Source organism: Micropterus salmoides, unplaced genomic scaffold, assembly GCF_014851395.1.
Source record: "Micropterus salmoides isolate LMB-PRFRI ecotype aquatic unplaced genomic scaffold, ASM1485139v1 Ms_hic_scaffold_15, whole genome shotgun sequence".
In the NCBI taxonomy this organism is placed as follows: Eukaryota; Metazoa; Chordata; class Actinopteri; order Centrarchiformes; family Centrarchidae; genus Micropterus; species Micropterus salmoides.
Window position 1 is genome coordinate 13610528 of NW_024040596.1, and position 23985 is coordinate 13634512.

A 23985-nucleotide genomic window follows, 5' to 3' on the forward strand; every position below is an offset into this window, starting at 1 on the left:
AAGGTTAGCAAAAAGTTCAATTCAAAGGGAAAACAGGTTATTAAGGTCAGAAGTTTACAAACACTCATCATGGACATGAATATCATGACAATATTGGGTTTTCAATAATTTCTTTGAACTGGTCTTTTCTCTAGGGCAGAATGATTGTAAAACTATATAGAAAATAAAAAGAATTTGGTTCACAAGTTTTAATTCATTTGGGGTTTTGTGCAATCAACACAGGGCCAAAATTATACACACAGGGTCAAAAATATACTTACAGCACACCTAATATTTAGGTGAATGTACTTTAGCAAGTTTCACCATGAGCAGACACCTTTGATAGCTATCAACCAGCTTCTGGCAGAATTCTAGTTGGATATTTGACCACTCATCTTGGCAGAATTGGTAGAGTTCAATGACATTTGTTAGTTTCCTGGCCCTGACTCGACTTTTAAGCATGGTCCACAAATTTTTCGATAGGGTTGAGGTCAGGACTTTGGGAAGGCCATTCCAAAAACTTAATGTTAGCCTGTTTTATCTATTCCACAACCACCTTTGAAGTGTATTTGGGGTTATTTTCCTGTTGGGACACCCAGTTGTGTCCTACTTTCAACTGTCTGGCTGATGGTTTGAGATTATGTTGAATAATTATGAGGTAGTCCTCCTTCTTCATTATTTCATCCACTTTGTACAATGCACCAGTTCCACTAGCAGCAAAACAGCCCCAGAGCATAATGCTACCACCACCATGCTTAACAGTTGGAACAGTGTTTATGGCATTGGGAACGCCTCACCTTTACGCCTCCAAACATACATCTGGGCAATGTGGACAAACAACTCAACCGTATTCTAATCTGACCCTAAAACTTTCCTCCAGAAGGCTTTGCCTTTATTCATGTAGTCAGCTGCTGACTTTAGACGAGCTTGAACGTGTCCATTTTGGAGCTGGGGCTTCATTGTTGGATGGCAGCCTTTTAGTCCATGTAAAATGTGGTCTGTGCCTTGGTGGTTCCTGTGTTTTTCCTGACCATCCGAACCAATTTCCTCTCAGCTGAGGGTGACAGTTTGGGTCTTCTTCCACACCTTGGCAAAGTGGCTATACCTCCCAATAAATTGTACTTATGTACAATTGTATCAACCGATGATCTTGGAATCTGCAGTTGTTTAGAAATGGCTCCAAGAGACATTCCTAAACAACTGCAACTGTAGCTCTTCACACCAACAAGGATGAGACTTACAGCAGAATAAAGTTGAAACTTTTGAAAATTTTATTCAAAAATGTCCAAGAAATGAAAATAATAAAACCTTAGGCAATAGTCTACAGAAAAACAATGTCTTTGGCTTTAAAATACACTACAAAACAAAATTACAGGAAATAAAATCCTTAAACTGTACATGCAAGTTACCACTGGCAGTTGTGTGGCACAAGTAAAAAAAAAAAAAAAACAACAACAACAACAATAAACTTTCATATAGCTCTATGAAAATCCTTATTTCCTCAAGCTATCTGTATAAAAATTTTTCATAAATTAGAACTTTTTCATATAACTTAATGACTGTCAACATGGTGGTTACTTATATGAGCAATTTTTCATGGATGCACCTCTGCAACTCTTGACCCAGATACTATGGCACTTGGTTCAGACCCCACTAGCAGCATAAACCTCACAAGACTTTATTTCTCAGTCTCAGGCATTACACAGAAATCTCAAGTATAATCGTTGCACAACCTAGTTAACTACAGAGGGAATGCTGCAGTGAGTTTGTCCAGACCCAAGACAAAGCAACAAACATGTTTGTTTAAAGGAGCACAGATCCAGTGAACACCACAACACTTTGTTGTCATTGTTGGTCTTTAACATCTTAGATCAGCCTCTGGAATCTATTGCTGTGAAAGCAGCAGCTCTTTTAAAACGATAAAACTGAATGTGTGAACATGAATAGTAACATGTTGTCACACCTCCTAATGACTATAATACATCATTAAAAATTAGGTTTGAATTAAAAAGTATTCAAAACAACCTATAAGGAAACAGCTATATGTGGCCAGCTCCTGAGCGTGGCATTTGGTCTGGAAGGGCGGGCTGGACCTGCTAACCCGACCTAGTACAGAGGAGAAAGAAAACTCTGAGGTAGATAACTGGTCTGACTGACCACCAGGTCGAATCACAAGCTTATTTGGAGGGAACCATAATCAAAACGCCTGCTTTAATTCACTATGATAGAAAAATCCTATTTTTTTAGTGCTGTGTAATATCAGATTTCTATTTTAGCACTGTCCTTTCATAGTTTAATGTTTTTTTTCTTTTTTAACTTAATCTTTAGTATAATGTAGCATTTTCTGTTTTTTTCTAAGTATGAAATTAATCTGTGGCACTTGTTGGATCCAGGCCTTCCTTCATGCTTGTGTGTGTCCGTGCTGTAGTAATACCAATGAAAAACAGAATGTACAAAAAAGGCACACTGTCCAAACTGCAATCTAGTTTGCAGAGTCATTTATGTTCTTGTTAAAGAGACAAATGATGCTATTTCCTCAGTCTACTAGCTCACAATCTTTGGTGAAGTAAACTACAATTGAAAGTGTCCATTTGTTTGTTTCCTATCGAAGAGCGAGGTGCAATAAAGTACATATATTCACGATATCCCCCCACAATAGTCCCCCCCCCACAAATCGCTGAAGTTTTGCCTAAGTTCTACTAGAAGGCTTTGATGAGTTTTTCTTTTTACACAATCATAAGTCTATGTTTTGCTGTGAGTTTTTCGAAAAAAATGAAAAAGACACACCCCATCAAAATAACAATTAACATCAACCAAAAAGATAAAAAACACAACAGACAAACAAAATTCATTTGTCCTTTCCCATTCCCCCACCCCACCAAGTTCAATTTCGGCTATTCTACTAACACCAAGTAATCAAAAAGGCAAGATTGAAAAGCTGACCTTTTAGCAGAAACCCAACACATCCCAACATCCAGAAACATGTGAGGTCTTTTTACTAAATAAATATTACATCCAAGAAAATCATCAGAATCATTTCATTCAGAACAAGATTTTTTTCTATTTTTCTATACTTTTTGGGTGGGGAAAATCAATACCACATGGATTTCAATTAAAAATCTCCTACATAGCTAATTTCCTAAGGCAATAACTCTCAACATGTTTTGCTTATTGCCGTTCTCTGTGGTGGTCTGTACAGCTACTGTATCAAAACTACGAAGGCAAATTTTGATCAGATAGCAAGATCAATCCAAAGTACTAAGAAAATCACTTTACACAAAAACAACACTTAACACTTCACCATAGCAACACTCACACAGCAAGCACAAAAAACATCATTTTCAAAATGTCAAAAAAGAAATTTAGAAATATTAACAAAAGACATATTTACGATCATGCATTTTGAACATGTAGTCACATGATTCTTCCTTGTATCCTGTGGCAATCCTTGGTAAAAAATAAACGTTTTCTAGTATGAAAATAAAAACTTTTTCAAAACATTTTTTTATATATAATTTGAATCATTTGGTGAACTCAGATAATCTCTCTGAAAATGATACCAAAAATAGTCTCAGTTAAACATTTGCAGAACCTGTACAAAACAGTGTAGAGATTTGCATTTCAAGACATGATTGTTTCAGCTGTTGCCCAAATGTTACCTCAGCACTACTTGGTTTGTTGGTACGAATATGGGGAATGATTGCCAGATGAGTCCACTTGTGATTGTGCACCATTTTCCTGGAAGAGAGAGTAAAATAACCCTTATTCTTTGCTACTGCCATTGGGAGCTGTTTAAATGAGGATAATGTTTTACACACATCAGGCTGCTGTGCTGTTAATGCACGTACCTCTATAGGAACAGCTGATGTCTGCACGTGTGCATACTGTGGGATATATGCTCCTTGCATAGCTGTGTTGGCGGCCATAAACTGCAGAATGAAGGAGAGAGAAAAAGCGTCATATATAGTGCATGTTCATAATCTATATATTTTACAATTTAATGAGGTAACACCTTATTCTCATATCAATATAATGTGTGAACTTATTATATCTTATTATATCTGATCCCATGCAGAGTTCTCTCACCGTCCCTGCACTGCCCAGAGAGAGGTGACTCATCTGCTGTGCAAGTGGGGCCATCATTGAAGTAGGCTGTAGTGACATAGATGGGTCCATAGAGGGTGATATCACTGTACCCTGGAAGATAAGTGTGAGCAGATGAGAGGAGTGTATACAGCTGGAGCATACACGCATTAGTCACTAAACTAAAATACTCCCTAAAAATATATTAAATAAAGATAATAGACTGTTAAGAATATTATGCAGAATATCTAGAACATGAATGCAAAATGAGTTATGTGGGTTTGGATTTCAGGGAAAGAGAAACTGAGAAATCTCAGACTTCGCATCTAATGCCCGCAGCAGAAGGAGAATAGTCACAAGTTGAGCAAGTTGTCTATAAGCATCTTGGCCTGATGCATCAAGCAGTGTTTTCTCATCTATGCTGGCTTATTTTCAAAGCAAGAAAGGACTCTTCTCTCTCAATTCAAACCCATCTGTTAAAAATATTCGGCATCTGTCATCGAATACACAGTTTTGCATAGCCTCTCCGAAAAGCAGTCGTTTTTATATTCCTATACAAACACTTTAGTGCTATAAATCCTCAAGGATCAGTGTCACCTTATGTGTAACTACTACTCTCCCATATTGTGTACAGAAATATGTTTCGATTCTGTTACAACCACAGAGGGAAATGTTTTGATGGAATAGAAAAAAAAAAAACTAGAAAGGGACGAAACACTTGGGATGATGAGACTTTGTTCTTACCGGGTGCTGCATGATGTAGGGTTGATGAGACACCCAGGATGGGTTCTGCACCTGGAACATCACACAAACACACTCTGTAAACACACTGACACTGTCTGCTGCCATTTCCAGAGTTCACATGCTAATGCGATTGGCACAGCAGCAAGCATGAAAGACCACAATGCCCTTTGTCACATACTGCATTTAAGCCATACCTCCAAAATGTTTTGGTTTCTCAATAGTGATGGTTTATAACCACAAATGCTAAGTTACTACATGTAAAACTGATGAATGAAATGTTGTGTTGTCATTGTATTACAGTATCATCATTGAAGAGAAGGAATAAAACCTGGTATGTTGAAACCGGTGACATGTAAGGAGACACGGAAGCCTGAGCTATCATCCTGTTTGAAATGCTGTATGCTCCTGGAAAAAATCTGTGGACAGAAAATAAAGTGTATTTAAAAAAAATAACAAAGTAAGTTAAGTACAATGTATAGATATGTTGTTGTGGCTTACCCATTTTGCATAGCAGCTGCACTGGGGTCATATGTGAGTGTCATTCCAGCCTGTAGGCAAAGGATGGTACAAGTTTGACGACTAAACTGAAGCACACAACACCAACACATAACCATACAACAGTCTATTGTGTGTCTATTGTGCCCAAACCTGAAAGAGTGTGCCCTTGAGTACAAAAGACTTTACAATAAGCAGTGGAGAACATAATCAGGATTACAACACAACAAAAATAATTTCTTCCTTCCTTTAGATGACTCTTTCATCATGTCGTAATATTCGTTACACTCTCTATTGTTCATCACTTTTATTCATCCTATTGTTTTGACCTTTATTGGTAAGACCTCTCACTCCATCCACTTACCAGCCTGGAGTCACCGTCCCTTGCCCAACCCCGACCATTCTGGGCAAATTTATTGTGGCTTTGTCTCTTTTTCTGTCCACCATCAGCAAACTTGCACAGCAAGGGTTCAGGTGGTGCTAAAGAGAGAGAAGTGGCGAGTGAATAAAACAAAAGGTATGTCTTAAACAAACACTATCACACACACGCGCGCACACACAGTGCTGTCTGTCATTGCTTGCTATACATTCACTCCCTAAAGCCTGGGTGTGCTCATTTACTGGCCAGCCTGGGAACACAGACATCTAATTTGGCAGCTGTGGAGCTGTAATCCCCTCCCCTTCCTAAAGGAGGCAAGGCCAGCAGAGACTATTTCAGTCTAATAATCCAATTAAAAGGCTTAGAGAGGGAGTGGAGGGCACACAGAGCAGCTCCCTCTCTCAGTTTTCTTTGTCTGTGCTCTGCCACTTAGGGCTGAGTGTATATGAGTGCTTTACCAGGAGACTCACTGACTCCTGTTGGAAGCATCAATCAATTGGCTGACCACTTCATCCTGTCCACCGCCCATTAACATTGTACAGTACACATTACAGTTTTTACAAGACAAATGCTGTTATTTTCATTCACACTTTCTTTCAAGTGGCAGTTAAACTAGATGACTTTACATTATATGCCTACAGTGTTTGCCTGCATATATAAGATAATTATACCCTATGTCTTACCTGGAACACCTGCAGGTGTCTTAATAAACTTTCCATTGAAGTGAGAAATGACTGCATCACATTTTTCAGTCGACTCCATCCTGAAGTTACAAAAGACACACATAAGCATTACTACATCACTGATAACTGCAGTAACAAGGGTGAGCAGGTTCTTTCTGCCTAGACTGCTTGACCTGCTTCCTTTCTGGGTGGGTGGATGTGGTGGTTCAATAAAAAACAGTGCAAGCCCACAGTGTACAGATGTTATGGAATCAACTTCCTCTCCATTTGGGCCACACAGGCCTATTAGTGCACACCCACACACACAAACATTCCTATGATGCATTATGATATTTTTGTTTCGTCAATCATGACCCTGATCTGCCCTGTTAGGTATTTCAGTCAAACATCAGGTTATGCGAGTTTGACTGGCAGAAGCACACACCACTATAAATACAAATCACCCAGTCATAGTGAAACTATGTTTAATAGGGGTTTACATTTGTTCATACACAAACTGCTCATTCTCTGTTGTTATCTAAAACATTTGTTTTTAAGTATTCATTCTAGACTGAAACTGAAACTCATCTTCATTGAACTGGATGATGTTACGATGAGCATTGAGCAAAACCCAGTGTGTTTTAAATCCTTTTTAACAATTTGAAGAGTGTTAAATTTTTAAACATCGCTTTATCATTGGTAGCTGGTATCATTGTTAGCCTGGATCTCAATCCTTTGGTATCGTTAGCGCTATTGTATCTCAAAATAAATACATTTCCTATAGACATTGTTGCCTAATGTTGTAAAGAGGATATTGCTGCTTGTAGAACAGTGGTCTATTCCTGTTTACTGCCGTAAAGGGGTCTCTTCTAAAGGTTACTAACATTCACACACACACTGATAGCACAGCTATCAGGAGGGATTTGGGGTTCAGCATCTTGGCCAAGGACACTTCGACATGCAGACTGGAAGAGCTGGGGATTGAACCACCAACCTTCTGATTAGTGGAAGACTCGCTCTATCTCCTGAGCCACAGCCAGTGAAAAAAAAAAAAAGTTTCCTAATATTGTTTTAGGACCATGAGTCATTGACAATAAATTACACAAGGAGCTGACCTTGCAAAGCCCACTCCTCTGCTGCCTCCACAGGAGTCCCTCAAGATGCGTGTGGATATGACCTGGCCAAAGTGCTTTAACATGTTCTCCAGTTCCTGCTCATCCATAGACAAAGGCAAGTTGGAGATGTACAAGTTTGTTGGGTCTTGTTCTTGTTGCTGTATGGTGAAAAAAAAGAGAAAGAAGATGCCAGAGGCAATGGAATTACACTAAAATCTGGAAAACACAAAAACATTCCATTGTAGTATCACATTATACTGGCCTTGGGAGGAAGAGAGGAAGGAAGGTGACATTTCCTTGTGATTCCATATAATGTATCTCCAGAAATGGCTACACATTTAATAGACTTCTAATATGGACCTCAGTAATGGGGTTATCAAGTCTTTGCTTATCTCTGCTTTTTAGGTAGTAACGGGTCACTATGAGCAGTGATAAATAGAGATCTGCATGCAGCCCACAGCAGCTTAAGCCTCACATCAGGTGATTTCTTGCTGTATTTTAACAGCATCAGCAGAAACATAAGACACAGCCATGAGACCCTGGGGAGCGGCCTCTCACCATTAATATTCATCAGCGTTCTGTTGTTCAGAGTCAGCTACAGGGACTGGTTGGATTACAAAAAGTAATACACTGACAGTAAAATCTGCATTTCAGAATTAAGAGGACAATGAATGAATGTTTGGGAAGGCAACTGAATTAAGAAGCTCATTAATTTTGAGTTAATTACTTTATGCAAGATGGATTTTGAACTGGTCTTTATTGTCACATAGCTTCTGTTCCAGAAGAAATCGTGCTACATGACTTATTCAAAGAGGGTTTGAGGGTGAGGTGAATGACCACATGTTTTATTGATGCAGTTGGGCTACCATAAAAGCTCCTCTGTTTTAATATTGTCTCTGTCATCACTTGGGAGACATTTAAAAGAAAAAAACAACTGTATGTCAGTGAAATGCAGGGACAGACATATGGCAATGAGGCAGTGAGGTTTTGAACGGGGCACCACCCATCAATCAGTCATTAACTGTGACTGACGTATGCTTGTGGATGAAACGATGAGGAGGAGAGATGTGGCTGAAGAAAGGGTGTTACTCTTTGCCTTACTACAGAGACAGGGAGTATAAGATGCTGTAAAAATGTTGTTATATAGATGATTCAAATTGGAAAATAGGATAGAATGTAAAATGCAATTTCTAATATGTACATACAACATGTATATACTTTTAACCTTTACTTAACCAGAGTATATTAGGTTTGTGTTTATGTTTTGTTTTTAGGAACAACCTACTCCACATTCACACCTGGTAGGTGTCCAGTTCAGCCTGAGTCTTATCTGTTGACCAATGAGCAGCTCCACTGGGACATAAAGTGTGTTCCTCAAGGCCACTGCAATGGTGGTAATGAGGGTTGGGCATGTGCTGCTCTTTTGCTTCCCCCAAACACATTTATAGTGCTATAGTACTTTCTGGTCACAAGAAACAATATAAAACAATGTAGTTCCTCTATACATTTCGTCCACTCAGCTTGATAAATCCATCTTAAAGAATTCCATGATATACAATTCTGCCTATAATAATAACTTGTTATACAAAAGTTCATAAGGCAAATCTCTTGTATGTTTACAGAGAAAGTGAAGCACAAGTATCACAAGACATTCATTGAAATAACATAAGGTAAAAAGAAGGGAAACGCTTATCTGGCCACTTCCCACCACCTGCCTTTGAAATAATAATGAGAGAAAGCCCATTGAAGGGTGCCTGGGCAGATAAAAACAGGAAAAGGGACCTTTGTCAGAGAGTCCATTAAGCCGAAACAAGCTTCAGCAATAGAGAGAATAAAGCTGAAGTGAAAGGCTCACACTTTATAATGGCATTTGCGTTCCACAATACAAAGATTAAACTTTGGCATTCCCCTGCAAGCTGCTCTATTTTAATTAAAAAAAAGTAAAATGAGTGCACAGAGGCATGTCAAGAAGCTCCACAGATCCCCAGACAGGCAAATGAGGCCAAGGGTTCTTGCTCGGTGCTGTATGGGAACTAATTTCCCTCGACTGGTTCGTGTTACCATAACAACACACAATTATTTACTTCCTTTTATAATGTCAGAGAGTGTAGATGCCTAAAGGAATACAGTTCTACTTTTAAGCTCTTCATGTGAAAATCTCCTGTTTTATACAGTGAACAAATAAAGCTGCATTTGTAGCGTACTGAAATCTTGAATGACTGTCTGTCCACACAACACTAGGCACCATTAAAGCAACTGTTCAAACTATTTATTTAACTTGACAGTCCACTCCAGTATATCTCCAACATGTGCAGTGAAGAAGAGAAATGTGTTTATATGTGTTTCTTGCAATGTTTTACAATGTTTTAAACTGAGGTTTAAGTAAAATAAATCACAAATGTATGTGTAATGGTGCTTTGGAGGGAACAGAAAGACTAGTCGCACTCCTGGACAGGCATACTGTAGAGACAGGTCCACATGCAGGAGTATTTCTCTGGTACGTAACCCCGTTGTCGACAACACCATTCTCTACAGCCTATAGTCTAACCTGTGGTGCCACTCACATCTGAAACCCTTCTAAAGCCTGGCTGAGAGCTGACCACTGACAGAATACCTTTAGGAATGATCAATAATATATATGGAAGCAACACTTGCATGGAAACACACATATACATTATAAACCATATGAACACATCAGAACATTTGCTGATGATGCACATTTAATCATTGGGGACAGATTTACAAAGAAAGTGGTGCAGCACAAATGTGCACTGTATTAAAACAGTATTAACTATACTATTAATTATACAATTGGAGTCAAACAGACTATAGAAAATGAAAAAGAAATGGAATAAGATGAGACAAGAGAATAAGAAAGATGGAGCACCAGCTCAGAATGCAGCAGGTGCAGATGCTGTTGATATAACAAATGTTTCACTAGAATACTACAGTTAAATGCCATCAGGAGAGAAGTAGTAATAGAAAGAAGTAACTTAACAATGTGAACTCAAGTTCAAATTCAAGTTTAATGAACACAAACCGCAACATCCTGTCTACTATTAGCTTTTTGTATGACTAGTAAATCTGGGAGAATACATAATTAGGCTGTATTAACATATCTCGACGAATTATTTGTGCAGACCACAGTGAAATGCATGTAAGGACAGAGCTGCATACTGCAAACACAAGCAAACTGAGACTTGCAAACTGCAACAACGTAGAGCACATGGTGTCACATTTGATCCTGAGCGTTGGGGAGCATACACCCTGCAGTCCAGCTCCAGTTCCAGTACTGCTATTTAATACCACAAAGATTAGGTTTAAGTTGTCTGAGCAGCCAGATGGAACAGAAACAGTGTTACTGGGTGACTGATATGAGGATTAGACTGTAATGAAGCCTCACCTTTGCCATCTGAGCTTGGACACCAGTGGTCTTCAGGGCAGCCACAGCTTTCTGTGCTGCAGCTGGGCTGTCAAAATCCACAAAGCCATATCCTAAGGGGACAAGCAGCACATAAAGATGAAACACCCAGACTATATTAAAAAACAAGCCTCAGCTATGTGTCATGCCTAGGTTAAATCCTCATCCCAGCAAAGAGAAATTAACGTGTCAAGCACATTAATAGACTTTCTTAACCCATAAAAAATCTTCCACCGTGATTTTACAACATGTATGTATTTACTTCTGCATTATATAGGTCTAGTTTACAGTGTGTATTTATGTGTGCGTGTGGAAGTAGAGGTAGAAAAGTGCTGAGGTTGCAGATACCAGTGTGACATTCATGGCTCAGGTCAGCGCTTTGTCCTGGGGGCTACAAACAGGGTGAACCTATAGTCCCTAACCTCTACGGCAGCAGCTATATTTAACCTATTCAAGCTAAATCATAGTGAACATGTCAGGGCTCTTTCAGCAGAGAAATGGGGGAATTTTGTGATACTCAAGGTCGAACAAAAGGTTATTGCTAAAGCTTTCTCTGGCTTCTATCTAAAATTCAGTCAAAGCTTTACAAGGTCTTTAACAGTGTCCCCTTTCATTGAGAGCCTTCGATTAACTGGCATCTGTATAATCCAGAGGAGAATGACAAAGCATTCCCTTAATCCCATCAGAAACAGAGAGAATCAGTAAGTCCCTCTTTAGTCAGACAGGCAGACTACTAGAACTGGACTAAGACCAACACTGTCACTCAGCAGAAAAGGGAGGAGTCGGCCACTTCTTCCCAGGAACCACCCACAGCAGTGACACACCAACAGACAAGGGCTGAGGCTTAAAATAACATGAGCTGGGAGGCAGCTTTAAGCAGTCTGGCTGTCTGTTTCCTGACTTGCCCAGATCAGCTGACACAGCTGCATAGCTGCTGAATGACATGATGTTTTGATAGAATTCACACACTGGATGTCTACCAATTTTGGGGACACGCAGAAGTCTCTCTCTTACAGCGAGGTGTTGAAAATCCTGTAGGGCAGTTCATGAGATTTCTTGATACATTCTTAATTAGTGGAGAGATAAAAGAGGGTGGTGCTGTAAACAGGAAAAACAACTTCACACACCTTTACATTTGTTGGTAGTCTTGTCCATGATGGCCTTTGTTGATACAATTTTGCCATACCTAGGGGAGGAGGAGGAGCAGAAAGGCAAAAGGCATTGTTAGCTGGATTATGTACCAAACACAGCGAGTTATTAAACGCACAGGGAGGGAGGGGTGAGTAACAACCTATGACATCACTGTAAAAATATGAGAAACAGGAAGTGGTTTCCACTGGGTGCTGAAAATCCCCACATTACAACTGTAAAGGTAAACAGTCCCTTTGTATTTAGCCAAACTAAACCACTGTATCAAACTTTATACAGGGTCACCAAAATCTCTCTTAGGGGATGTCGTGTCACTTGGTTTAATCAACAGCTCCTATTTTTTTTTAATATGGGAGACAACTATGTATAAAGTTCTAACATATAATAATTGTTTTCATTTTATATTTAAGAACAATGGTGAATTGTATACACCTCATAATATTTGTATTGCATACTGTTGTCACAGAATACAACTTCTTTTTTTTGTTGTTTTTACTTATATGCATGTGCAAACCACAGCCTCACAAAACACGGACATTGTGACATTCAGAAGTCTGGCCTGTTTGCATGTCGTTGCCATGGTTTCAACACAACAGGCATGGTATGCATGTAGGAAAGTGCTAAGAATGCAATGTTATACAGCCATTTCTTAAAAAATGCTTCGATGTAGGAACCTATATATATATATATATATTTCATAATTCATTATATAATTCATTAGTAGTATAGTAGGCTTCTTTTAAAATACATTTCTTTTAGTGTGTATTTTCTACTTGGCCAACAACAGTGGACACATTCAGGCATGATGTTAAAACTTGCTTATATAATTTACAGTGACAGTGATACAAGCCACAACATACCCTACAGTCAACAAGGAGGATATTTTAGCCAGGGATTAGGCTAATTGCTAAACTGGGCGAAAGGGCATGAACTCATGCCCTTTCCTTCATCTGAACTCTAATCTAAAATCAGGTGTTGCTACAGCCCCTTTGCTTCCTGCACATCCTGCCCTTTAGGTCACATTTCTGTACAACTTCTGTACAAATTTAAATTTAAATCATTGCATTTAGGTTGCAGAGGGAGCTTGAAAACTCTAAAATCTAAACTGCTCCCGCTTAAATCCTCAATACATGTTTGTCACCGCTGAGAATTTCAATACATAAACTATTTCTAAAAAGCCAAAGACTGAATTGGCAGCTTTGTGTTGGAAAGTCAGTATCACATTGTGAAGATGGAGACTCAGAAAAAAAACAAATAAAATCAATGAGGCACCAGGGTGGTCTCCCTGGTTGGTAAATATAAAGCACTCAGCACACAAAGAGAAATGTGGATGAGCCTGGTACTGACAGTATCTCTCCTTTATCCTCACGCATGATATATGCTGCTGCGCCCCACATGCTGTCAAGTAGCACATCATCTACGCTCTGTCCTTGAGTGGTCTTCAAGACCATTTTTCATGTCACATTCAAATGTAAAACTGCAATACTGCTGCATTTGTTAAAATCTCAAATACACAAATAGGAATCCATACGTGTCTCACCACGCTCTCTGGATGGTCAAAAACTACTTGATCTGTTTACAAAAAGCTGATTAAATCTTAAATCCTTTCCTGGAAGATGTTTAAAGAGACCTGTAGAGCTTACTTTGTCATTGAAAGCCAGCTTATTAGAAAGGAATAAAATTTACTAAAACAAATTACAACAAAGACAAGTGCAGTTGTACATGGCATATTTACATCTTTCTTTTTACTTTTTCACACCTAATTTGTATTTTAATAAATGCATGTGAAAACGGGACTGCCTCTGCAAATCTAAACTAGACACTAAGTAGGCCAAAAAATCAATGGCTGATCAATAGCAGATAATGATGAGAGGAAGTGTGGTACTCACGGCTGACAGAGCTTGACCAGATCATGGTCTGTGGTTGAAGGGGACAGGCCTCGGATGTAGAGGTTTGTTTTGCTGAGCTGATCCCAGCCTGCACAGCTGCTGCTGCTGCTGTTGTTGGTGCTGCTGTTGGTGCTAGGGCTGGGTGGAGCCATGGGGTGCGACGATGGGCCAACAGGCGGCTGGAAAAGGCAAGGAGACACAGAAGAACTAGGTTGAATTGAAGTTCAGGCAGGGTGGTAATTAAATAAAACTGTTTACGGCCCTCCCATATAATTGTAATGTGTGAAATTGTGAATGATAACAAATCCATATTTTCCCAAAACATTTATTTAATATTATGCTCAGGAGTTTAACTCTCTACCGTGTGACTATGAATATGTTAAGAGAAACTAGAACCCCTTAGAGCTGAGGGGAACTGCGCAGTCAGGTGATAATTGTCAGGGAGAATGTAATTTCAACTGAACCCTTTCAAGTGCAAATCATCCTTATCCAAAGTCAGGACAGAACAACAACTTGCTGCAAAATGTCTGCATTTATTTGGCCTCATTGTATTTTTTTATTTGCTTACAAAATATTCATATTAATATTAGTGATAGACCAATTAATATCGGTTGTCCAATGTTTGGCTTTTTGAGATAATCGACACTGGAAACCTGCACTCACAAAGGCTGACAAATTAATCTGAAATCATTACTGGCAAACTGCACCCCAATCTCCCCTAAACACAAGTCATGTCTTAAAATCTACAGCATAACCCTATGTATTTTTATATTTCCTTGATTAATAAAAAATACCTTTATTAATTAATAAAATACCTGCTAAGATAACAATGTATATTAGATTGTGCTCTAAATGGAATGATGAAATTATATATGACTTTGCTTTTTTTTTTTTATATCTGCATATCGACCGCCCTGCTCTCTAAATATCAGCATCGGCCACTGAAAAACCTATATCCGTCGACCACTAATTAATATTTGAGTGAGTGAGCTATATTGAAATATGATGACTGACCCTTTTTGCTTGACATTTCTTCAAATCAGTCTGTTGTGTGCTGTTTGTCCTCACCAAGTAACTCACACATAGTCATCAGGGGGGGAAGAGATTAACCGTCTGGATACTCCATCATTAGTATCATGTGTGTTTCTGTCCAGTGTGAGGATTAATGTGTTGCAAAGCAGTGATCCATCTATATCTGCTGGACAATCTCCATCACACCTTCACAGTCAGCACAATCAGGGTCCACAGGGGCCTGTAGTTCTGACATCAGTGATGTCACACTGCCTTGGGGTGTCAAATAAACTATTTGCAGGTCAATAACAACAATAATTTCTGGTGTAACACCACAAATCCTAACCACATCTCTCTCATTAATGAGTAGTTTTAGTTACTGTGTATTTTCAGAACTGTTTGAACGACTTCAGGTTTGACTGTGTATCTTTTCTTAAAACTTTTTTTAATAAAGTATATCATCTACTTTTCCCTATTAGTCAAGAAAATAAATGACTGCTAAGAATGTACCCTCCTTTTTGCTCTACCATGTTATTTACCCAGTCAAACATCTGGCACTGTGATTTTCACATGTGATGCTATTCAGTTTTGGTTCATTTTCTAAGTCTTAGTACTGCTTATAATAGCTGCAGAGGGCCTGTCCAAGCAAAAGGGGGGGCGAGCAAAAATCCTTGAGTGATTGAGCAACTTTGGGCTTTCTGTTTACAAGATGTTTACAAGATACAGATGTCCTAGTCTGAGAGAGCTGTCTCCTTCAGGGATTTGGCTTCTTCCTTACTATCCGAGACTGACTAACCACTACCTTCCTCCAACCCCCAACCCCCCAAGCTGAGAGGAAGCTGATGGAATCCCAAGCATGAAGTGGTGACAGGATTGAGCAACCCAAGTCTGGCCGTCAGCCAAGAGGATCTTCTCTTGTGACCGACTGTTTGACTGCCTCACATTGGTTTGACCTACTATTTGCTATTTGTTGGTGGCAAAGGTCTGAATTTCTTCCACCTTCTGCCAGTTAACTGCTCTGTTTAGCATGGTCTGTGTCACAAAGTAAAAATTATGAACGTGCTTTCAGCGTATGGTGCAAACAAAATTATTATTATTGGTATGGCCTCTCTTTTTAGTAGCTGCCTCAAAGACGACAGCAAATAATGTTGCTAGTGTTGCTACATGAACAGAAGAGTATACTAGTCAAGAAATCTTTGGCAATTCTTGGAAACCCCCAACAGTAATCATCAACAGACTGAACAATATCAAATGTGAAATACGTCACAGTTGCTCTCATGACTAGCCCTAAATTTTCCAGATTGTTGTTATTACCAGGAAACAGGGATCAAAGATTAGACTACTGTGACGTCAGCAAACGCATTACCAAAGAAACAGGAAGTACTTCCCAAGTTACACATAAAACTCAGTTTGGCACCAAATGTGAAAAACTTCCTCTCTGCTGTGCCAAAGTTATAGTGGCAGGTACTGTGTCATCTTACTAGTTCAGTCTTAAAGGTACTGCACCTCTTTAAAATGGAAAGTGTATCTCTATATCTTCATAGGGGTTTTCATCCAAACACAAGACACAAATGATCTTGAATGGTAAATGCTGGATAATGAAACATACCCTTAAGAAAATGTAAAGCTCAGGCTATTCACTGTTTACTTGAGTTGGGTTGTTAGGTTTTAGGCAAGAACTTTGGGCAGATGCTATGGAGATCAAATCATTCAGCTCTACATTTAAATACTAATATCTTTATAATGACACATTTTTTTCCAAATGTGGGAAATCAATGGAGTTAGATATGAACATAGTTTACACATAGTTAACAACATATTGCATTTGTATTTAACAAACCTTTGACAGCCATTGTCATCACAGTAACAAATGCATTTGCGAGCTGTAAATGTGTTAAATAACACCCCGAATAATGACTAAAAAATAAGACAAGCATTACGTATATTCAAGTAATAGTTATATAGTAACACACGAGACAAGCCAGTCTTTAAAGAGAATGCCTGCCACAACGCCCCGAGCTCCATTTTCATCTGGGCTTAAGGTGAGTGCAACTTCCCTTTTCTGTGGGACTGAAAGGGAATTTTGTTTTCATACATTTGCCTGCCCACTCAGATGCAACATTGTGAGACACACTGTGATGGGGAGAGGACAGCGCCTTATCAGCCAGCTCCAGACCAACAGAGCCCTTCATATCCGAGCTGGAAATACACAGGGCTTCCAGTAACAGGCCTCGCCCATGGAGCTCTAGCCACAGGATAACAGCATGAGCATGACAGAGTAAATATGCTTATTCAAATTATTTGGCTAAAGGGAGTTTCAAAATCTAAATGTAACTGGGACAAAGTGAATGCATTAGTGGACTTCTGTGCAATACAGAGAAACAAATATGATGTATGGATTATAGTATTTTAGGTAACCTATGGCTTATATCACTGAAAGTGAGACTAATAAAGAAGAAGCCACCCTAACTGTTCACTGGTCCTAACTAAACAAGAATATATACTATGGAAAATGCAAAGTTCTCTTTGTTTGAGTTTATGATGTTCATTGACAGCTCATGCGCACTTCATTTATAATCCAAAATATGTAACGAATGATGCAATTGGAAGAGGTTAGGCTACTACTAGCTATATGTGGGGAGTATGGCTAACCATTACATAAAGCATCAACTAAAGTCACAGGCCTGTATCTCTCCAGCAGTATCGGACCTGGACCATAGCCGAACAGCAGGTATTCCCATTGTGCATAAGTGGCCTATCGGAATCTTTTATCACACACAACACTGCAATTTCAAATGCCATAAGGTAAGTGTAACTTACATCCAAAAGTAAAGTTTTCTTTCTGTTAGACCGTCGGCTAACGTTATGTAAGTTACAAGTTTATTTAGGCTGTGAGCTGCTGTCAAGTAGACCGTCCATGAAGTCATCTTTGTGGACATTATGTCTTAAGGCTGGGCTTTGATAAATATTAACGTATTTACCTGTTTACGATACGGAGTCCTTAGTGGGTTTCCAGTATTAGCAAAAATCATCCTCAGTTCGAATAGGGAGGGTAGCTTTTTTCAGTTAAGATACAATTTACGAGCGGAATACATCAAACTCCTCGTATAAGTAGAAAATACTTTGACGTGTATATCGTCTTTACTCCAATAAAGGACACAAAAATAGCATTCTATACATATTAGATGTATACATGTCCTTATTATCGTCGACTATCCGGCAACAGAAACCCCCGTAAATTGTCCCAACTTCGATTGCCCAGCCCCGTTTGTTTGACTGGCTTCATTGATTTGCAGTCAGCGCTGCGCAGGACAGACGCTGCCACGGTGGGAGAAACCACTTCACCCTCTGGTGTAGGGGTGACCTTTTAACAGCGTTACCAAAATACATAACAATTTACCTTTGTTTGCTCTGATGAATATTTAGAAGTTTATCTTTTCTTATCCACCAAAATGCGCCCCAGCATTTATGACTATCTACACTGATCTTCTTACCTGAAGACATGACATAAACACACCGTGTCCACCTCTGATGTTGTTGATGTATTAAAGGAAGCATACCAAGCATTCCACCGTGCGGTTGCGTATGTGATGTTCTGACAAGTTTCAGTGTATTTCTGCGTTAAACTCGCACAACCTACGGAGAATAAAAAATAAACTAAAGTAGTAAAATCAAGTTCTATGATTAGGCATAATGATCATTATTAAGGGCTGTCCATTTAGATCGGATCTAAGCAGTAGTCTACCGATCATCAATACGAGCTCCGGTGGCCATGATATAGGCTATATTGATGTGGTTTTAATGAAACCTGAAAATGATCGCTGATTTACATAGCCTATTCTAAGAGACGCTGTAATAAAAATACACTATAAATTAGGTCACACAGAACAGCCATAAAACATTCTGATCAATTTGACGTTTTTAAAAAATCTAATTGCTAAATTATGTCGACGATTAGTGAAATGGTTTGCCATAAGAGCAAAGGATCAGTCCACCCAAATTACAAAACAACATTTTTTCTCAACTTAATGAATGGTATGCACTCATGCAGATACTTTTGATTTCATTTGCCGTTTTTTAAACTTACTTAAAGCTATCCTCCCCTTTAACTTCTGCCACTACCTCATTACAATGGAGATTAATGCATTTTCACTTGCTAGGGGAAATTAGAAACTGCTCCACTAAAGATAAATAAATAGTATTTTCTTGCTTTTACCAATGAGTGTTCTATATAATTCTAAAAGCTGTGATTTTTGCAGATTATCCAGAATAAATCTGGTAGATATTGCAAATCTGAAAAAAATAAATAGACTATCTGCATTGGACATTGGGAAAATATGCTTTCCATTATTTCAGTGATCTGGCCCTTTAAGGATTAGGTTTTGTACATCTGTTATGGACTGTGTGAGGTACCCTCCTAATGTGGTGTGTGTATGTGTTTGTGCACATGTGTGTATGTGTGTATGTGTGTGTGTGTGGGGGGGGGGGCAGACAAGAAGGGCAGGCTGGGCTATAAATCAAAGGCAATCTACCCACCACTGTCACCTGCTGATTGGAAAACCAACACTGGTGGCAGAAAATGTGAATTAATGGTGACCTTCACCAAGGTACAAGCACCATGCTATAACTGCGGTCTTGTTCAGCCTTTATAGTCTCCCTAAACCATTTCTAAACATCCTCTGGTCTTCCTGATTTTAGTTAGCAGTTGCTGATAGCAATTGTTTTGTGTCACCACTGTTAGCTTGAACAAATAAGATAGATACGATCCAAATAAAAAAATAATCTACATGGTTAATGACCTAAATTCTCTTTCACTAACTCACTGACCCACATGTGCACTGTGGTAATCTGGAAAAAAGCACATAGGTGAGAGACCCTCTAATTATGGCTCTGCTTAGCTTTAAAATGAAAAAATTGGGTGTCTTAAGTTTAGTATTCACTGAAATGATCCTCTAGAGCCCACTATGACTCCAGTGGCCATTTATTTAAGGCACTGGCACAATGTGTACACATAGGTGTGATTTGTGATACGTCATTCCTAAATGAAAGCAAAGGTCACCAGTAGAGCATGTAGAGAAGTTCACCAGACCAGCAGGAGTCAACGGGTCCGCATGAGTAAAGACAGGGAGGTCTGATTCAGCACTCTACTCATGGTACTAAAGGGGGGGGGGACACACAACCTTCTATGAAACAGTGAAAGAGAAGGTAATCTCTGATCCCTAAATTTGTGTAGCACTATAATAATACCTAAATAAACCTGCACATGTATCTAAGAATTAATGTTATGTTGTCTTAGAATCATTATGAGGGTTTATCTATAATTAAACAATTTCCATATTACAAAACTGACCTGGAATGGATATCTCATTTAAATGCAAAGCCTACAGTACAAAATACCACTAAATCACCTCAAGGTTGTCCTCAGGTTGTTTCACATGAAGGGCAGCCTTTGGCAATGGAGGAACAAACAGATATCCAGAGAGCATGCCGTTCCCCAGAAGGAGATCTCCTTTCATTATAGATGCAGGGTTAACTTGCATATACATAATCACTCAAACAGGCACAAACATGCATAGATGCAAAGATTACAAGATCACTAAGACACAAACCTACAGACACACAGAGACACAAGCTCTCTCTCTCTCTCACACACATACACACACGCACACACACGCACACACACACACACACACACACACACACACACACTGGGTATTTCCAAGGGAAATAAGAGAGTGAGGTTATTTTAGGACATTGTGCTACTTGTTCTCACTCTTCCCTGAACTAATGAAAACAGTCTCTACTTGCAAACAACTCTGAGGTATATGAAGAAGGTGTTTCTCTCTGTTTTGTTCTCACAAATAATAACAGCAATTACAGTCTCACAGCTCATTCTGTGAAAGGCAGACATTTCTCCTCACTTCCTCTGTGTGTTAGATTCCTGAGAAGTGGCACCGCCTCAATCGGTGTTGCACAGAGTTTTAGTAGCTCCAGGAAGCTTTTAGTTACAGCTCTGTGCCTTCCTGTCTGCATGGAAGGTTTGGGTTGGGGTCTTTGGTCGCAGCACATTCACTTCCCCTGACTCTTGACTGTAAACTACCCACAAAAAAGAGCTGTAAGTGCCTGTGTGTGTGTGAGTGTGTGTGTGTCACCGACAAAAATGCCACATTCACAACTCTGGTCTTTAATTGTGGGGGCGGTGTTCATGACAGCCTTGCTCAGTTATTCAAAAATGAATGAGCCACTTTACTGGTCCAGTGTAATATTGAACAACTGAGGATGCTTTTTTGAATGACTAAGAGATAAATTATAGATTATGGTTAGGTTTGGAATGAGTAGATGGGCTTTCATAGTCTTTATTACAGGATCATTTGGAATCCCTCACCATATGGTAATCTTTGTTTGATTTACAACAGTGTGATCATTTGCTCCGTCCATTGCATTTCAATACTGTATTCATCATTTTGGTTAGTTATAAGGACAAATAAAAGTCTTCTATTTCAATGTTAGCTTTTAAAAATTGTTCTCACATACAGGGGTTTGTAAAAGGAGGTTTTTGATTCATATTTCTTGCTGACATTTTGACACGCATTCGACACTTTTCTGAACACTTTCTAATATAGGAGAGGAAATACTTGACAGCAGTGGGAAAGGTTTTTGTTGTGCAGCTTGGCCCTCGTTTTGCTTGTGGCAAATGTCCCGAGAATGAGAGTCATATGTGTACAATGGCAGTTCTTTCACGGCCTGACACTGACATAAAGAGCAACGCCACTGGGCTAGTTCATTGTGTACATTCTGCTGCCAGGCAACTCTCCAAACTTTATTGTAAACATTGTATGGTGCTGTTCAGCCTCAGCATAATACTATTGTCCACATTCTCACCATGGGAGTTATTCACCTTGACTGAAGGATTTAAAGTTTACTTTGGTGGAGGCAGCCTGCCGTCAACTCTTTTTTACCAAATTATCTGTTCTTTGCTAAGAGTTGTTCTCTCTGAATAATCTATATTCATAGTTGGCTTTATTTTAAAATAGTCTTGAGAGAGAAGGAAATCGTGCAGTCCATCCTCTAGAAACAGCATTTGAATTGTTATGCCTACAGGTTTGAGGTCAAATTCAGTATTAAGATAAATACATGTTTATTTTGATGAGGCTAACCAAGAAATCTCATTATGGGGTGAAAGGTATGCACAATTTTGCACATCAGTTTATATGTCACACTAGGTAGCACTCTGTTACTTTGTGGCAACTTTTGTGTTACATCAGAAATCCCCCCAAAACCCAAGCTGATTTGTAGCCTGCCTATTCACTTTTTACACACTAATGCTTTGTTTGGTCAACTGGTAAACAGTTAATTAATCTCAGATGAATCCTTCCTCCCATCCCTTATAATCATAAGAGACGCCATGAATGAATGGCTACATAGTCCATTGACTGACAACCCCTCAGGAAGTGTGTTTAAAGATGTGCTAATGTTCCAAAAAGTACAGAATAATGTCCAGTGTGAATGCATGCTTTGTGTTTCCTGTTGCTGGTAGAAATGGTGATAAAATTTTCATGAACTCGAGTAAAGAAACACACTAGAGGGTTCTTTATGTGAGCTGAGATGCCTGCAGGTCAGCTAGGGACTTTCTTCTTAACCTCATATGCCCTTTCACTTCTTTAGTTTTATTCCATCTCCACAGACTTTATGCACTATTTTATCCTACAAAGTGACACAACTTACCTTCAGTCTGCTCTATAAGGCTATTATCTTATAGTAAGTTGCTATAATTTGAAAAATAATTGACAGAATTTCCAATATGAACCAATGCCGACTTGTTCTCATTGTTTAGTCAGGACAAAAGAGCAAATACAAGAACAAGAATCCAGTGTTTTGCATGCTATGTTTGTCCAGCTCATAGAGGTGACATCCCACATCCCACATGCCTCATCAAGTACAACCAATCCAGTGAGAACAGTGAGTATATGCAACCCAACATACTGTACCTTGCTTTGTAGGACCTGGAAAAAGTAATAGTGATGGAATATTTGGTGATGCCAACATTTCCCATGAAGACAAAAGCGTTCAGTGGGGTATTTAGAAATCCTCTCCCCTGCTGTGGGAAACACACAGCACCATGACCCTCCCTGTTCACATGACCATTGATTTTGGATGTGTGAAATGCCTTATCTTATACTGACAAATTAGAAATCAATGCACATGTTTGAGGACAAACAGGAATATATTGTTGGCTCTCTTTGGGGGAATTTGACTGTTGACATTGGTTAAGTAAAATTGATTCAGTGATACTTGAAGTAATAGGATATGTTTGATCAATTCTTTAAATACATATTCAGGGATGTTAGAATTAGTTTGGTTGTTCCTCATCACCTTGCACACAATGTACATTACATTTTGTTCAATGAGAGGTTTGTGGTTTAGCTCTTATGTAACAGGAACAGGGAGAGAACTTCCTCTCGCTATCAATCAGGAAATTCTATGAGCCGGCAGGAAAGTCTTTTTGACAAACCGTTAAGAGCAACACCTTATTTAGGTCACTGTGGAGGTACCAATACATATGATTGTGATTTAACACACAATAATACTACATACATCTGTTTTGATCCTTCCTGGCCTTCAAGAGTCTGCAAAAGTCCAATGATCATAAAATGTCCCATAAAGAGATTTATGATAAATGAGAAATTGTGTAAAATTCTCAGAAGTACAGAATATTCCCACAGTTTCTCAACATACTCATCCCCACCCATCCTCTTCAAATAGCAGGAAGCCCCTGAGGCCAGAGCCTCAACCAAAACAATACTGTGTGTGGCTCTAGCTTGTGATAGAAACCAAAGTGGCTCAGTGGTCTGCTCTGATCTCTCTCTCTCTCTCTCTCTCTCTCTCTCTCTCTCTCTCTCTCTCTCTCACACACACACACACACACCTACTTTCGCATATTCCAGGAAAAAAACACAAACTGCACATTGTGATTTAAATAGTTTTGGGACTACAGTTTAGATGAAGAACTAACACAATACTGGGCGTAGTGCAAGCATTTTGTATGAAGAAAACATGT

The 23985-nt window shown here is 39.1% G+C and overlaps 1 protein-coding gene across 2 annotated transcripts; it reads right to left on the bottom strand.

Moving 5' to 3' along the window:
* Nucleotides 1-1227: 1227 nt before the first annotated feature.
* Nucleotides 1228-18228, bottom strand: LOC119904044 (RNA-binding motif, single-stranded-interacting protein 1). 2 transcript variants are annotated; one of them, XM_038720428.1, is made up of 14 exons: nucleotides 17909-18228; nucleotides 13917-14095; nucleotides 12006-12064; nucleotides 10861-10952; nucleotides 7458-7615; nucleotides 6364-6443; nucleotides 5666-5781; nucleotides 5305-5354; nucleotides 5135-5222; nucleotides 4807-4857; nucleotides 4066-4176; nucleotides 3828-3908; nucleotides 3639-3717; nucleotides 1228-3526 (listed from the first exon to the last, which is right to left on the bottom strand). In XM_038720428.1, the coding sequence occupies exons 1-13, from the start codon at nucleotides 17957-17959 to the stop codon at nucleotides 3646-3648; spliced, it is 1188 nt and encodes a 395-aa protein (XP_038576356.1). In that variant the 5' UTR covers nucleotides 17960-18228; the 3' UTR covers nucleotides 1228-3526; nucleotides 3639-3645. The 2 variants fall into 2 exon arrangements, with proteins under 2 accessions (XP_038576356.1, XP_038576355.1); XM_038720427.1 differs by having other exon boundaries at nucleotides 1228-3717.
* Nucleotides 18229-23985: the final 5757 nt, after the last annotated feature.

Coding starts and splice junctions, on each gene's coding strand:
- LOC119904044 (XM_038720428.1), bottom strand. CDS start 17,959: ATGATTTTTGCTAATACTGGAAACCCACTAAGGACTCCGTATCGTAAA. Junction 6,444..7,457: donor AGAGGAGTGGGCTTTGCAAG/GTCAGCTCCTTG, acceptor TTGTAACTTCAG/GATGGAGTCGACTGAAAAAT. Junction 3,909..4,065: donor CTCTGGGCAGTGCAGGGACG/GTGAGAGAACTC, acceptor TTCATTCTGCAG/TTTATGGCCGCCAACACAGC.